The 15,591-nt window shown below is 42.2% G+C and overlaps 1 protein-coding gene across 1 annotated transcript; it reads left to right on the top strand.

Moving 5' to 3' along the window:
* Positions 1-5,255: 5,255 nt before the first annotated feature.
* On the top strand, positions 5,256-15,362 carry slc6a17 (solute carrier family 6 member 17). The gene is made up of 11 exons (XM_061301868.1): positions 5,256-5,624; positions 5,790-5,947; positions 6,987-7,113; positions 7,194-7,375; positions 7,935-8,045; positions 8,241-8,482; positions 8,608-8,800; positions 8,902-9,094; positions 9,169-9,328; positions 9,772-9,934; positions 10,174-15,362. The coding sequence occupies exons 1-11, from the start codon at positions 5,324-5,326 to the stop codon at positions 10,534-10,536; spliced, it is 2,193 nt and encodes a 730-aa protein (XP_061157852.1). The 5' UTR covers positions 5,256-5,323; the 3' UTR covers positions 10,537-15,362.
* The last annotated feature ends 229 nt before the right edge of the window (positions 15,363-15,591 follow it).

The raw sequence follows: 15,591 nt of genomic DNA, 5'->3' as shown, positions 1-15,591 counted from the left end.
TTTGATATTAGATTGTTTAACTTTTACATGTACGGCAACTGATGTCACTTAAAACATTACCAGTACAGGTAATAAAGGTGCCAGGATGCGGTTAAGAAAATGGATGTATGGACGGTGGTGATAGAAATCTTTACAATCATGATGTTTATCATTTTTGAGAAAGATGAGGTTATATGTTTTTTTTTCTGTAGCTACATTTTTTTCATTTTCTGCAAATAAGCTCTAAATGACATAACTGTATTTGGGAGCGATGTTCTCGGTAGTAACAAAACCGACAATTTCATTTTATTCAAACAACCAAAATCAAATATTTTCTTCCTCAAGGTTGTATAAAATGAATAGAATAAAGAATATCGTGGTACTGTACAGCAACTTGCCATTACGACGTGCGTCTTTTGCTTTTTTCCAACCTGTTTTTTTTTTTTTGGGGGGGGGGGGGGGGCTGTTTTTTTGTTGTTCACCTCGTCCGCTGACGCGAGCACATTGGCGGATGACTCAAACCTGCGTCATACATGGTCGTGACTTGCTCTAGTAATGTTTTTCTTCTTTTGCGTCCGTCCTGTCCGGGGGCTTTGCGCTGCGCACCATCACAACCACGTGGAAAGCAAAGACGCGGTGCAGCTCCTCCTCTTCGATGTTCTTGCGATCCACGCGCACTTTTCGCGTGTCGCGCGCCCACCCGTGAGCGTGGCAGGGATGCTGCACATGGACGCCGCCGCCCGTCACCCATGAAGAGCCTCCGCGTCGCGTCGTAACATCCCTAAAAATCCACCCGAGGTACGTGCGTCACTCTTACCTTCCATTTCATGTGCATGTCGTCGTCGTGTGGCGCACCCCCGCACACTCCAGCGAACGCTGCCATTTTTTTTCCTCACACCTGGCGCGCATCGCGAGACGTAGTCAGGGGTTTGTCTCAATGCACCGACCCCCCCCCCCCCCCTCCCTCGCCGGGAAAGATGGAGACATCGCAGACACCCCATGCATGTGACCTTGACACGTTAGTAGAGGTCATATAGCGTGTTGAGATTGAGGATGTGTCTGGTTGGACACTGCATTATAGGTGGGTGCGTGCGAGTGTGTGCGCGTGTGCGGGCGGGCGTGCGGGTGGGCGACTATGCATCCACAGTTATTCCACAACCAAGTGCAGAACTCGTATCAATCAATCAATCAATCAATCAATCAATCAATCAATCAATCAATCAATTAATCCATTGCGATTGAAATTCTGTCAATACCCCAGCCGTCTGAATGTTTGCGTTACATCATTTGCATCACAGTTCTGAGGCTCAGGGTTTGAATCCCGACTCTGGCCTATCTGTGTGGACTTTGTGTGGGAATTTCTCAAGGTAGACTCCGGCTTTCTCCCTCATTCAAAAAGCATACATGTATGATTACATTGACAGGGCCACCAAGACTCTGTCGCTAGATGGCCCGACTGGACCAATACAAATTTCGAAGATAAACCAGCAGGGTCTGCCATTTTAATATTTCATAAATTTTGTCTTATCCACTGAACTGGTCTTTTTATGCTGTCGACTTTGTTTTTGCATGTCAGGTTAAATCCTTCTATAAGTAACAACTTGAATAGGGTATAAAGCCAAGAAAATGTCAAATGTTAAATATTCCTTGGCCCCAGACAACAATTTTTTTATGGGAGCACAATGACCCCCTAACCTAAAATTTTAGGTGTGCAAGTAAAACGTGTAGGGGTGCATACTGCCAACTTCCTCGCAAACTAAATATTCACATTTCCATTTAGTTTTACTGATAAATGGGCTGAAGTGTGGAGCCTAAGTTTGTCAGCAATAACAAATTTGTCAAGAATAATAATCCTACTACAGCATGACTCACGGTGGCCTAAAATGGCCACGTGCTAAAGGGCTTAAGGCCCTGCCATGTTTAACTTCAATCATTGCTTCCCAAATAGCAAGCCCCCCCCCAAGGGGGTTGCGGTGGGATGCCTGGAGGAAAGCGTGTGACCCCAGGAAACAATGTTATGCAGAGGCGTACAAATTTCTAAACAAATGCTACTACTAGAAAATAATTGAGTAGCACTGGCTTTAACGAAGACTGTATGGATGAATAAATTCAAATGTAAATAATTAATTCTGCTGCCCTCGCACGTCTTTTTTTTTTTCTTCAAGCTACGTGATTTTAATCACAATCGGAATCACAATCATCTTTATTAGTAGGATTTGTAGTACTATGGCAAACAATCAGTCCCCTCCAAAAGTATTGGAACGGCAAAGTCAATTCCTTTGTCTTCAATACTGCAGACAGGGTTTCAGATCTACAGATGAATTAGACAAAATGAGACAGAAATAACATATATTATTATATAGAATATGCTGCTCTAACATGGCACCTTAGCAAGGCTTTTGAGCTGGATTTGAGAGTAGGTAAGTTTGCAACAATTTGTTTGCCAGCAAAGAAGAATCCCTTAAAATGTGACCAGAGAGAATGTGTCACTTTGCCTTAGCTGGCCGCTTGGCTTTAGTGTCATCCCGGCAAGCAGCACAACAATCACCTCCGCCTCTGCCATGGCACGTACAGCCAGATTTACAGCCATCCCCTCAAGTGGATGTCGTGTCTGTTTGCCATGGCGAGAGGAGAAACAAGCGGCCAGCGAGGCTGCATCTCCATTTTGTAAGATGAGCCATTGCCTAGCAACCCGATTAAAAGAAAGTCCCAACAGATATGGACCGTGAGAGAAACCGTGAACCTGTGCTGTCATGCTTTGGTTTGACTAAAGAACACTGTCGCTATGTTATTTTCATGCTGCATGTTAGGCTACATCTGTAGCAGAGCTGCTGGCTCATAATTTATGACTGAGAACGTTGTTGTCACATGTTTTTGACCATGTGACAAAAATGATACAAAAGTAAACAAATAACTAAACAAAGCCTCAAATTCAAAGTTGAAAGTCAAAACACAAACGTCAATACAACGCACTCATTGATTTTCGGATCAATCTGTCTGTACTGTGCTCAGTGAGTGACCAAACACTATCCTAATTATTTCCTACACTGCATATGCATTTTTCTTTTGCAATTCATTTCCTGCACAGGCTCTTTTTGAATGCTTGATTTAGTATGAAAGGTGTTACACCGTTAAGCATAATACACGCTGAATACGGTTTAAGTCTGGAGATTGACATTCTAAAGCTTTCCACTTTTTTTCAGCTGTTGAGAATGGATAAAAAAATAAAAGGAAACAATTCTCACAAAGCATGTGAAGCTGTTAAGAGTAGATCGATTGTATACATCAAATTTAAGTTTAATTTCAGTTTTGTAATAAGGTCACGACTGCTGCTTGGTGTCGTGACTGCAGGGTTTTATCGCCCTCCTTAAGGAATGCCATGTGCATGATACCAGTGGGGGCGACTCGGGTGGGCTTCCCGTCTGCTTGGTTTGCACCAGAGTTATGTTGATAATAATTCTCTATCCTGTCGACTGAAATTGACTGAAACTGCCCTCTGGCTTGTATTGCTACCATCATTTTCACTTTTTACATGTTTTTTTTAATATGTTAAAGAGAGTGATTGGAAATACCGGCAACTGTGCTTTTCGTCAAAAGTGTTTTTTTAATTAAATGATTTGAGTTACCATTGACTTCTTGGAGCTACTTCAGTTTGGAGCGTTGTTCTCTTGCAGTAGTCTGTCTGCGAGCAGCCGCCCTCAATCAAGCTGCATTATGCATTGTGACTGTGATATTTATCTGAGGCTTTTGCCCAGTAGCCTCATTGTCTCACAATGTTTTCATGTCATGTTTAAGCAACACAACCATCGCAGCCATGCTGAGTGTTTCTGATGAGTCAAATCCTTTCATGACATCTTTTAGGTGGCAGCGATGAGGACGCACGAGCTCAATAATATTTTGTTTCATCATTTCCGCTTCGTATCACTGGATGTTATTTCAGCTAACATCAAATGATATTTATGGTTTGCTCTAGCTTTCTGTGGCTTTTCGTGTCACTTTTTTCTAAATGAATAAGTGAACAAAGCCAGGGAGTTAAGAAACCGAAGATTGTAATAGGGAAGTTAAATGTAGTTAGGGAAAATATATTTTAATATGTTCGACTGTCTAACTTCAGTCTGATACTTTTCTCACAAAAATACATAAATATGACAATAGTGTTAATTGATTTCATACTTGTGCGACCAATGAGGTGCTAGTGTTCATTTTGGGGGGGTCATTAAAAGCTAAATAAATGTTTTTAAAATTGTTTTTACTGAATTAGTATTGGACTGGTTGACTTCTGTTTATACTTGCTTGACTGTACAGTCAATAAAGACTTTAGAGTGCAGATTTTTGCTTGACATTTAACAGCTCCTAGATTTACTCTCATCTTGTCTTTGAATCGCAACACAGTTTCCTTGGACGGGTCATCACACAAATAAAAGCCGTCCCGCTGCCCATGATTGTCACATGATTCAACTTTAGAGTAATAACATCAACTAAGAGGGAATTGGCTGCTGTAATGAAGTGGATTAGTGCATTGCTTCGTTCTGAGCTGCAGTACTACTGTTGTGCTTTGCATGACTGGGCAACACTGATATTTACATCCTATTTAAAGAAGCAAAATATGTAAAAGTGGCATTGATAAGTTTTGTTTACAAATAGTTATGTCATTAGACTCACCTTTTCCATTTACATACCATAATAAATGTTAGGGAATACAGGCACATGCGCTAGTAGCAGCTGCATTCGGAGAGAAGAAAATTTACTTTCCATGCATGAGGTATGTTTAAGTTGTCAAACGCATGGACGCGAATCACTCCACGCATGTTGTTAAAATAATACATTTACTGAAACACAACAGCGGCAGTTACAGTCAAGACCCGGCGAAACTCTCGTTCTCTCTCAACTACTTAATGTCCAAATGTCCCAAAAACCACCATGGGCCCCACAAATTACTGCAAAAAAAACAAAAACTCAAACAAAGATGAGAAAATAGCAACAATGAAAAAAACTTCTCAAAAACATGAGGATGCCACAATATGTTACCAAAAGATGTTTTATTGTCAGCTCTTGAAAACAATAAATGGGCAAATAAAGGAGAATAGAGTCCAAAAAATGATCCGTGAAGAGACAAATTTGAAAACCTCAAGGTTTTTGCTGTGAGCAAAGTCTCCTCATAAAATATTCACGAGAAACCTTTTGGGCTTGTTGTTGCAAAAATGATGGGCAGTACGCAACCTGACTTTCCAACCATTTTGTTTTTTTCAGACGCACATCTTCCAATCTCCCAATCAGACATCTCCCAACTTTCTTTCTTTGCTTCAACCCTCCTTGGCTCAAGCTCCCACACGTGTGCTCAGCCATGCCGAACAACACTCGAGTAACCCAGCTGGAGCACAGCAGCGAGCCGGTCACCGAGTCCGTGGCCGACCTGCTATCTCTGGAGCACCCCATGGACTACAAGAGCAGTCAGATGAGCATGGGGCTCAGTCCGGGCTCCACTGCCCCAGTAAGAGCCCTTCTGCCCTCCCCGGACCCTGACGCTGAGGACGGGAGGCCGGCCTGGAACAATAAGATGGAGTACATCCTGGCGCAGGTGGGCTTCTCAGTTGGGCTTGGGAACGTCTGGAGGTTTCCATACCTGTGTCAAAAGAACGGTGGAGGTAGGTGAACCTACTAAACAGGGGTTTGGTGAATGTATTACAGTCCCACTCTCATTTGGTTGACTTTCAAAACAAAATTTTCCCATCTGAATTAATAACGTCCGCCCATTCGTTCGGGAGTCAAACAAAGTCCACCGCCATACACTCTTCTCCCTTGTTTCATAGGTGCCTACCTGATTCCGTACTTCATCCTCCTCATCCTCATCGGCATCCCGCTGTTCTTCCTGGAACTGGCGGTGGGTCAGAGGATCCGACGTGGCAGCATTGGCGTGTGGAACTACGTCTACCCCCTGTTGGGAGGCATCGGGGTTTCGAGCCTGATGGTAAGCGTACGACCTTCTTCTTTGGATGGATGGTAGCGGCACCATTATCGTGTCTCAATACAAAGCAACATGTGAGAGGCAACCGGGCTTGGTTGAGGAATAAATTTCACCTTCAATACAAAATGCTTCTTCAGTTCTCGATTTTAGCTGTGGAGTATCTCTCTTTATGTTTCTAGTGGGTGTCGGCAAGGAGAGAAAATCAATATTAAGGTCAACAAGTTGATTCATAAATAGATGTGGTGGAAATCCAGACATAGTTTGGAGAGTTTTTAGAGTGTAACCTCCCACTTTGGGTAGTGAATAAGGGAGGAAATAATTGTCCTCCTCCTCTCAGCGCTGGGCTCGCAGTTGTTGGACAATCACGAGGATCTAGTGAATGCTGTCTGTTGCCCTGGTGAGAAGACCAAGTTCTAGCCTGCAGCATTAACACGTCTGGTAGCTTCCTCACAGCTCCATTCTTCAATTTGCGCCTCTCTTTTATTAACATTCTTCTTTTGTACATAGTCATGCTTAGATCAAAAGTCTGTTCATTTAGTCAGCAGACTTGGTTAATGTGTATCATTCTAAGAAAACACACACACACTCGCACACAAATTGTCTCACATGCAAAATGTAATGTCGGGCAGCTATAAATAGCGCCTCACCCAGGACTGCTGAGAGCAAGCAGCTCAATAATTCATTGGCACTCAGAGTTAATCCTGCCCCAGGAGATTTAATCCGACATGTTTGGCGAAGCTAACTGAATAAACTGCACACACCTTTTCACTCACATAAATGTGCCTGGATTTCCTGTATTCATTCTTTTACCATCATTGCGTATACAAACCGTGAAAGAAGTTTTTGGGTGAATGTGAGAGTTTTTTGATGTGCATGATATTTAGATAAATCATTCAAATTGATTTCAGGATTTTGTCCAACGTGAGAGTGATTTCTGATCACTTAGGGTTAATATGTATTTGTATTTGTTCATATTGATCTTGTTGCCTTGTATTCTCATCCATGAATAAAGAACTGATGTTCCTCTCTCGCTTCGTGGCAGGTTTGCGGCTTTGTGGGCCTCTACTACAACGTGATCATCGGATGGAGCATCTTCTACTTCGTCCAGTCCTTCCAGTACCCACTCCCTTGGGCTGAATGCCCGGTCCACATCAATGGAACCCAAGCCAGTAAGTGCAGCAAAAACTAAAAGGTTCGGTTTGGATGTGTGTAGACGCAACTCACAGCCACGCTTGTTTGGTCCTTGCAGTCGTGGAGCCAGAGTGTGAAAAGAGCTCGGCCACCACTTACTTTTGGTACCGTCAGACGCTCAACATCACCAGCAGTATCGACGATACGGGCGGCCTGAACTGGAAGATGACTCTTTCCCTTCTTGTGGCTTGGATCTTGGTGTGCTTGGCTGTCATTAAAGGCATCCAGTCGTCTGGGAAGGTGTGGTACAAGTCGCCATTTATTGGTCTTTTCCAGAGATGGTCCTAGAGGTTCAAAATAATGACATACATGTCAAATATGTAACAGTTTTATTGTAGCAGTAAAATAATATTTTCTGTTTATCAGGCATTTGATTATAATTTGTGAGAAAAGTATTTATTAAATTAATATAAAAGGTAATTTTAATAAAATTATATCATGCCCAAATTTTATGTTATGATCTATAGCAAAAAATAGGATTAAGAATGGGAGTAAATTGTTTGTTTTACATCCGGATCTCTGAAAAACATGAAATAGTTGCCCCCTCTAGTGGTACATTGAAAAAATAACAGTTCACACTGCCTGTTACAGTGACATTTTTTCACAATCATGCAGTTCAATTCTATTTAACATTGAAAAATCCATGACATCGCAATGTAAATAGTTGTTGGGCCGGATGAAGTGGGCCATTTGCATTCCCGACCCCCGATTCACGAGAACTGTGTATCTGCGTGCATTTGCTTGCTGACTCGTGTATCCATGGCAACACTGAGCAATATGACCTCCATGTCTCCTTCAGGTGATGTACTTCAGCTCTCTCTTCCCTTATGTGGTGCTCTTCTGCTTCCTGGTGAGAGGTTTGTTGCTGAAGGGCGCAGTGGATGGAATCGCACACATGTTCACACCAAAGGTGAGGCGCCAACCGTAAACCAATAAAAGTGATGAAACCCAGTGCAGGAGGGAAGTCAGTCAACAGGTCCAAATTTTAAAACCGGTCAGCACATTTCTTGCCCTTGGAAAATTGGCTCTTTTTAGGGGCGAATCTGAAAAGTCCAGGGCGTACCAGGGCAGTAAAGATGTGACAAATATGGTGTGTGATTGTCAGCTGGAGAAGATGCTGGAACCGCAGGTGTGGCGAGAGGCGGCCACGCAGGTGTTCTTCGCGCTGGGCCTCGGCTTTGGCGGCGTCATCGCCTTCTCAAGCTACAACAAGCGAGACAACAACTGCCACTTTGACGCTGCGCTTGTTTCCGTCATCAACTTTGTCACATCCATCCTGGCCACGCTGGTGGTGTTTGCTGTCCTGGGCTTCAAGGCGAACATCATGAATGAGAAATGTGTCGTAGAGTGAGTATGTCCCTGGCGCTCTTAAAGAGCAATTTTGTTAAGTTGAGTTTTTATTTTGACACACACACTTGTGTGCAGCATATGTTTAGAAACAGGTTGAATTTCTAACTCATGTAAATGTGCAGGAATGCAGAGAAGATCTTGGTGTACCTCAACACCAGTGTGTTGAGCAAAGAGCTCATCCCTCCTCACATCAACTTCTCACACCTGACCACGCAAGACTATGCGGAAATGTATGGAGTCATTAAGACGGTCAAGGACGAAAACTTTGCCCAGCTGGGCCTCGACTCGTGTGTGCTGGAGGACGAGCTCAACAAGGTGAGTGACGCTTTCTTGAAAGGTGACATCCCATTCATGCATTTTTTCGAGTATTTGTTTGAGTCACATGAGACATCACTATCATCATCCTCACCATGCAGGCGGTGCAAGGAACCGGTCTGGCCTTCATCGCCTTCACAGAAGCGATGACACACTTCCCGGCCAGTCCCTTCTGGTCGGTCATGTTCTTCTTCATGCTCATTAATTTGGGTCTGGGAAGCATGATCGGGACCATGACGGGCATCACCACGCCCATCCTTGATGCCTTCAAGATACGCAAAGAGATTCTGTGCGGTAAGCTTTTTCTTTTTATGCCTTCAACAACTTGAAGTGGGTCAAAATTCTGACAGCATGTTTGTGTCCCTCAGTGGTTTGCTGTATCATTGCCTTCCTGTTGGGTCTGCTGTTTGTGCAGCGCTCAGGGAACTACTTTGTCACCATGTTTGACGACTACTCGGCGGGCTTGCCGCTCACGGTTGTGGTGATCCTGGAGAACATCTCTGTGGCCTGGATATATGGAACCAAAAGGTGCCCGATAGCTAACACTGAAATAAAAGCCGACCCGTTTGGTGCCGATTGGAGATCTGTGTCCTAAAATCGATTGCTCTTCCAAAAGAACATCGATGTTTGTCAAGCGAGCTAAATTTGTATTGAGAAGAACTGACTGTGAACACAAATTGAATTTTCAATTAGGATCAATTTAATTTTAATTTTAGAGAAACAAAAGCACGTTTCATAATTTTAAATTCAGGATCAAGTTGACCGCTCTTCAGTTCCTACCAAATTGAAATTCAAATTGTACAATTTTCAAAGCAAATAATTCAAATGAAACAATATGAATCTGATTTATGAATTCAATTATTCTCGGTGTCCAACTTCCCAGCAGAAACTTTGGTGCTGTGTCTAACCCTTGCCATCACCAGCTAGCTCGCTCTGTCAACAACTTTGCCATGGACTGCTTCTCCTTGTAGGTTCATGCAGGACCTGGAGGACATGCTGGGCTTCCGGCCATACTCTTTCTATTACTACATGTGGAGGTACGTGTCACCGGCCATTCTAGTGCTGCTCATCACGGCTACCGTCATCGAGATGGTCGTCAGCCCTGCGGGCTACAATGCCTGGGTGGAGTCAGAGGTATGGCTTTTAATTTAAACAAAGCATCCATTTGATACTAAAACAATTGCCCACACAAATATAAGTGCAGTGAATCCTCTACTTACAAACTTAATTCATCCCGTGATTGCGTTTGTAGTCAAAAACTTCATATGTTTTTCCATAAGAATGAATGCAAAATGTAAAATGAGTGTTTTAAGTGCTTTACCTTGAACGATGTGATGTGGTATCTCAGCACTGCATCTATTTTCTCTGTCCAGGGCTCTGAGCGTTTCCACAACTACCCTCCCTGGGCTTCAGCCATGGCCTACTCCCTCATCGTGGTGGCCATGTTGCCCTTGCCCGTGGTCTTCGTAGCCCGTTGTTTCAACCTGCTGTCTGATGGTTCCAACAAGCTGTCTGTGTCCTACCGCAAAGGCATGATGAATGACATGTCCAACCTGGAGGAGCAGGACGAGCAGCGCTTCATTCTCAGCAAGACCCCTCGCCAGGCGCCCTCCCCTGTGCCATCCCAACGCCCCTACTTGGGGCCCGGCGGAACGCAAGAGATGACCAACACCAACTACGGAACCGGCACCAAGACGGGCTACCAGAACATCGGCTCACCCGAATCTGAGCTATAATCTGTCATGCTCATTTTGTTTTTGGTTTTCATCACACCTTTACTCATCGGGTGCATCAGGTCCAGGTATGTCCAGTGCTCATTAGCTCTGAACCCACTTTGTCATGGCCAATCCCCCAAATGATCATCAGACTTTGACCACGCCCTCATTAGATGGCTTAGGCCAAAAATGCTCACAATTTCGTGCCACTAATATTTGCTTCCATCAGGGCTTTTGAGAAGAGAGAAGTTTGTTAAAGTAAGCCTTGGAATTAGCTCAGAAAGGTGGCTTCAAACCAAAATGGCCACCTTCCTGTTCATTTCTAGGTATGGGTCCTTGAGACTTTTTGCTGCATCCTGTCATGATTGACAGGTTCACCCAATTTTGTGTTTTGGAGGGTGGGGGCAAGTTTTTTCCTGCTGAGCAAGTTTTGGGGGATTGTGTGGAGGACCCTGAAATGGGCTAATATGGAAAAGAGCACAATCAATCTGTGATCTTTCACTGAGCCACACTGCCAGAAACACAGACTGACCAATCACAGCATAGCACAAAATAGACATCCGACACGTGAACTTTGAGTGATTTAGTGTACTATTTATTTTTTCAAATTTTGCTCTCTTGTATCAAAATGAAAGTAAGCTTTGGATCATTTGAATCCCAACTCAATTTTTTAGAACCACTTTAAAGACAACCACAGCTACAACAATGAGTTGTACATAAATAAAAAAATGAAGCATAAAACGTAAGACAATTGAACACCACTTAATTTAAAAACATAAAAAGGCAGGTCATTCCAGACTTTCCAGCACCAACCGGTAGGCAAGGATCAGATGAGGTGAGATCATTCTGAGATTTGAAAACAAATATCAGAATCAGTTTTTTTTTCTTTCAAAACAACCCAAAGTCCCTATCAGTCCAATTTGTAACCTATCAATTTTAAGGGTATAAATTATGGGATGAAAATAGATTGAAGGCAGGTACTCGCAACACACAAATATTTGTACAAAAAACATTCCAAATTCAATTGTCCATAACATATCCCTTTCTAAAACAGTCTCACTTTTCTCGCGCCTTTTTTCCCTCCCTACCTGTTTAATGAAGCGCGGGGGATTGTGTTTGATTGCCTCGGTGGGGGAAGTAGAGGTGTGACTCTTGTCTTTTGTGTGAGAGAGACCCTGGTGAACCCTCGGTGTGTAAAAATAGAAATGGTGTCGCCCAGGGTGCCGCTTTGGCAACGCGCCTTAGACACCATGAACATCAGGAGTGTGCTGCTGTCGCCTGTGCACCTCTTTGCTCATGAGATGCTTTACTGTTTAGCTCTAGCATTGAACCAGAACCTTCGACACAACCTTCAGTAGTCTTGTAGAACGTGTAGAACATTGTTAATAGACACTTTCAGAACCTTGTAGAGGACAACCAGCACTTCCTTGATAACCTTAAACCTTCTGTAGAACATCCAGACTTTTAGCACCTTTAAAACCTTCTTCAAGTCACATTCACAATTTTCATGATCATCACTAGAATCTAAACCTGTAGAACCTCTAGAACCTTAATGTCCATGTTCGCAGTCCTGTAGCCCGCTACAAGAAGCGACTTGATCACCACTTGAACCTGCGATTCAATAGGATTCCCAGGCATTTTTGGGGGGAAGCCTATGAATTTGCGTGAGGCTGAGGGTGATGATGCTCTGTGCAAGATCTTGCTAGGAACCTTGTAAAGGACTTCAGTGCAGTTGTCCAGACCAGACAGGAGGGGTTAAGGGTTGACAGATTCAGTAAATTAAGGCAGCGCAAATCAATTGTGCTTCAATGTCAATCGGATTTCTTTCAGATAGGTAAACCTTAGATTACGCTTGGCTCTCCAAGACAACAGAAGTTATGATCAAATTATGGAAAGATTAAATAGCTGGACGTGCTCATGCAAAAGTTCATCGGTAAAATTTAAAGTGCATTGTACGACCATTTTTAAATTTTATCCAAAAACCTTATATCTTACGTTTTGGAGTTTTGAACATTGATGCATGTTCTGCTTGCTTTTAGAATACACAGTTGCAACCAGTAGATGTCTCTGCTGGTTAGCAAAGCTGCCTTCCTGTGACCCTTTCTCAGTGTTCAAAGTTGGAGAGCGATCAGGTGTTTCGCTGCGTTTATGCTCTCGTACTTTACTGATGATGATCATGCTGATATTCATTATTGGTTTCCGTCTACGTCTCCAACAATGTCAACGTCTCCACGCACTTGTCTGTTTTATTCAACTTATATCTCATAATGATTCTATAGTTAGTTGCCTCGTGATAACAGCCACCTTGCACAACAGAAATGGAAATTGCATAAATGTTGCTCTGTTCAGGAAAGTAATAGCACACAGGTCAAATGTTTCAATTTTGGCCTTGCTGCCAAGTCAAATGCCCCAAAAATGTTTTTTACAATTAAATTGTATCGCACATGAAATTGCACATCAAATTTTACATAAGTCAATGTTTGAACACAAATAGATTGTACTGTTTACAAATGTATTGCACTTAAAAGTGAAATAAGACTGAACTGAAATGAGGCTATGATTTTGCAAAGCACCACCAAGCAAACTTTGAAAATCATCAGTGCAAGGATTTATGACGTCTTCTTTATGGCTCGAGCCCAGGTACATTTCAGCAAAAGCACATTTGCGTGAGCACAAAGCAGCAGCTGCGTCTTGCTGCCAGAGCGATGAGCTGCAGCAGCCGGTGAGCTAAAAATATGACCGACTAATCGGCCGACCAGCCAGCCCGTCAGCCAGTCAGAATGAATTACTATAAGAAACGTATAGATCATGTCGTCTTGGCCGGAGGGACAAGGCTGAAAGCACTAAAATACAATCACTGGTTTGCTCGGCCCAATAATTTGCCTATTATTTGCTCTTTCCAATATAATTGCGTTGGAAAATACAAAAATAAAAAAAGTTGCTCTGATCAAAAGTACAATGAATTGAACTTGATCAGACTATTTTGACATTTTGTATCGACGACCAATGTGTTTGAAGCGTTATTGGAGTTGACTTCATGTGTTCCATCTGAAAGTGAAGATATGCTTTTCACCGTCCTTTTTCACTCGCATTGTTTTCAATTGAGTCATTTCTTCGTGTCAGATTAAAAAAGTAAATACCGTAATTCGCACCGGAGTATAAATCGCACCAGCCATAAAATGCCCAAAAAAGTGAAAAAAACAACAACATGTATATAAGTCGCTCCTGAGTATAAGTCGCCCCCCCACCCAAACTATGAAAAAAACCGTGATTTATAGTCCGAAAATGACGGTAATCATATTTTGACTTTTGTATTGCTGGGAAAAAAAAATACAATGGATATATGAAAACCTTGTTATTGACCTGTTTGCTCTTCAAATGCATAACTTCTTTTATCCACCATGTATGACTATTTTACCATGATTCTGCACAATTTCCACTTCTGGCCATTTATAGCGTGGCACAAAGTGCCAACCCTTGAATGACTGATTGGTTGAGTATGGACCTGTCTCAATACTTTTGTCGATGCTTATTTGTACAGTTCCAACTCTTGGGTCTGTTGGTTTTGTCTGTTGTGTTAATCGTGATTAATATATAGATATATCACGTTTTGAGCCATAGCCTATGTATAGCTTGAATTAAGCTTTCGCTAAGCCACACTCCCGAAAGGCAAATTGGCCAATCCTGGCCCAGCACGTTTATTTTTTTCTAAAATTCATCGAGTCTTTAGCTAAAGCTTACATTGACAATGTAATCCCTCAAAAATCAACAAGCACAACATTTTTCTGCCCTAAAGTGAACAATGAACTTATTTTAAAATAACCCATTGCTCTTTGTCAGCTTTTTAACAATGCTAATGTTAGGCATCTAAAGTGAGGCCTCATGGCGTCTATCTGTGGCGCTACGCTAACAAAGCTAGCTACAGGCTCGTGGTTGCAATGTTGTCTATAGGCCTTATCTGTAAAGCTTGTCGGACAACTGTAAGTCAGTACAGGGAACCCCTTGACATTCACCAACTAACCTCTTCACATATAGTTTTGTTTTTCCTGAAATTCCATCAAAATGCTTCTACTGAAGGAGTAGCTAGCAGTGGTCATCGGCTGACCGCAAACAAGGACGTAATGAAAGGTTCTAGTGAAGATCCTAAAAGGTCTCGCTTGAAAGTCGTAATTGGTAGATCCAACATCCTTGCACTTTCATTGCCTTTATGTCAACAAAATCAATTCATCTAGAAGCCATTTATTTTTAAGAGTAATGTTGAAAAAAGTTCATTTGTTTTTTAATTATTATTATTATTTTTGTTATTGACGCCAGGCTTCTATCCCTAGTCCCGACGAAAGGGGGGGGTTCTCTGTAAGTGTGGCGGGGGTCTTAGCGAAAGCGAAAATGAATCGACTGGACGGTTCAGTGTTGATGTGAACAATGCATAGTTCTTCTATTTGTTGTATTTAAACTGTAAATCTTGGTGTACATTTCGATCAATTTGCAATGTGTATCAGTCTATACTTGAGCTGTAAATAATATATATATATATATATATGTATATTTTCAACTATTTTTTGATGTACAATAAGTCATTTTCTGTCGCTTCGTTGCCTGTCAGTGAGTGTGTGTGCGCGCATTTGTGAGTGTGTGTGCGTGTGTACGTGCGCATGCACGAAGTACAATGTGTCAAATCTGTGTAAGTTTTTGTGGTGTTGAAGTGGTAGTGTGTTCATGGGATGTACACTTGTGGTGTGTAAGCGATCAATGGGTTTGCGTCACACTAGAAATAATAAGAAACTATAAGTGAACTGTCAGAAGGTTTAGATTTTCTCTCTTTTTGGGGGGGACCAAACTGTACAAGTGAAGATGAAAAATAAAAGAATCACTTTGACTAAAAAGTCATTTTTGCGGTCTCTCTGTTTTGGGATCTTTATGTTTCAAAACAACATTTAGGGTGACCATGATAAGAGATTTACAAGCCATTATTTTAGGACTTCCTAATTGATTTAAAATATAACACAGCCCCGATAGACATTGTTTTTATCTCATTAACTCCATAACTATGTTAAGTCTACTTATTAATACTTCTTA

The sequence above is a fragment of the Syngnathus typhle genome, linkage group LG2 (genome assembly GCF_033458585.1).
Source record: "Syngnathus typhle isolate RoL2023-S1 ecotype Sweden linkage group LG2, RoL_Styp_1.0, whole genome shotgun sequence".
Taxonomy (NCBI): Eukaryota; Metazoa; Chordata; class Actinopteri; order Syngnathiformes; family Syngnathidae; genus Syngnathus; species Syngnathus typhle.
The sequence above is the reverse complement of the archived record's forward strand: the minus strand, read 5'-3'. Positions and strand labels throughout refer to the sequence as shown.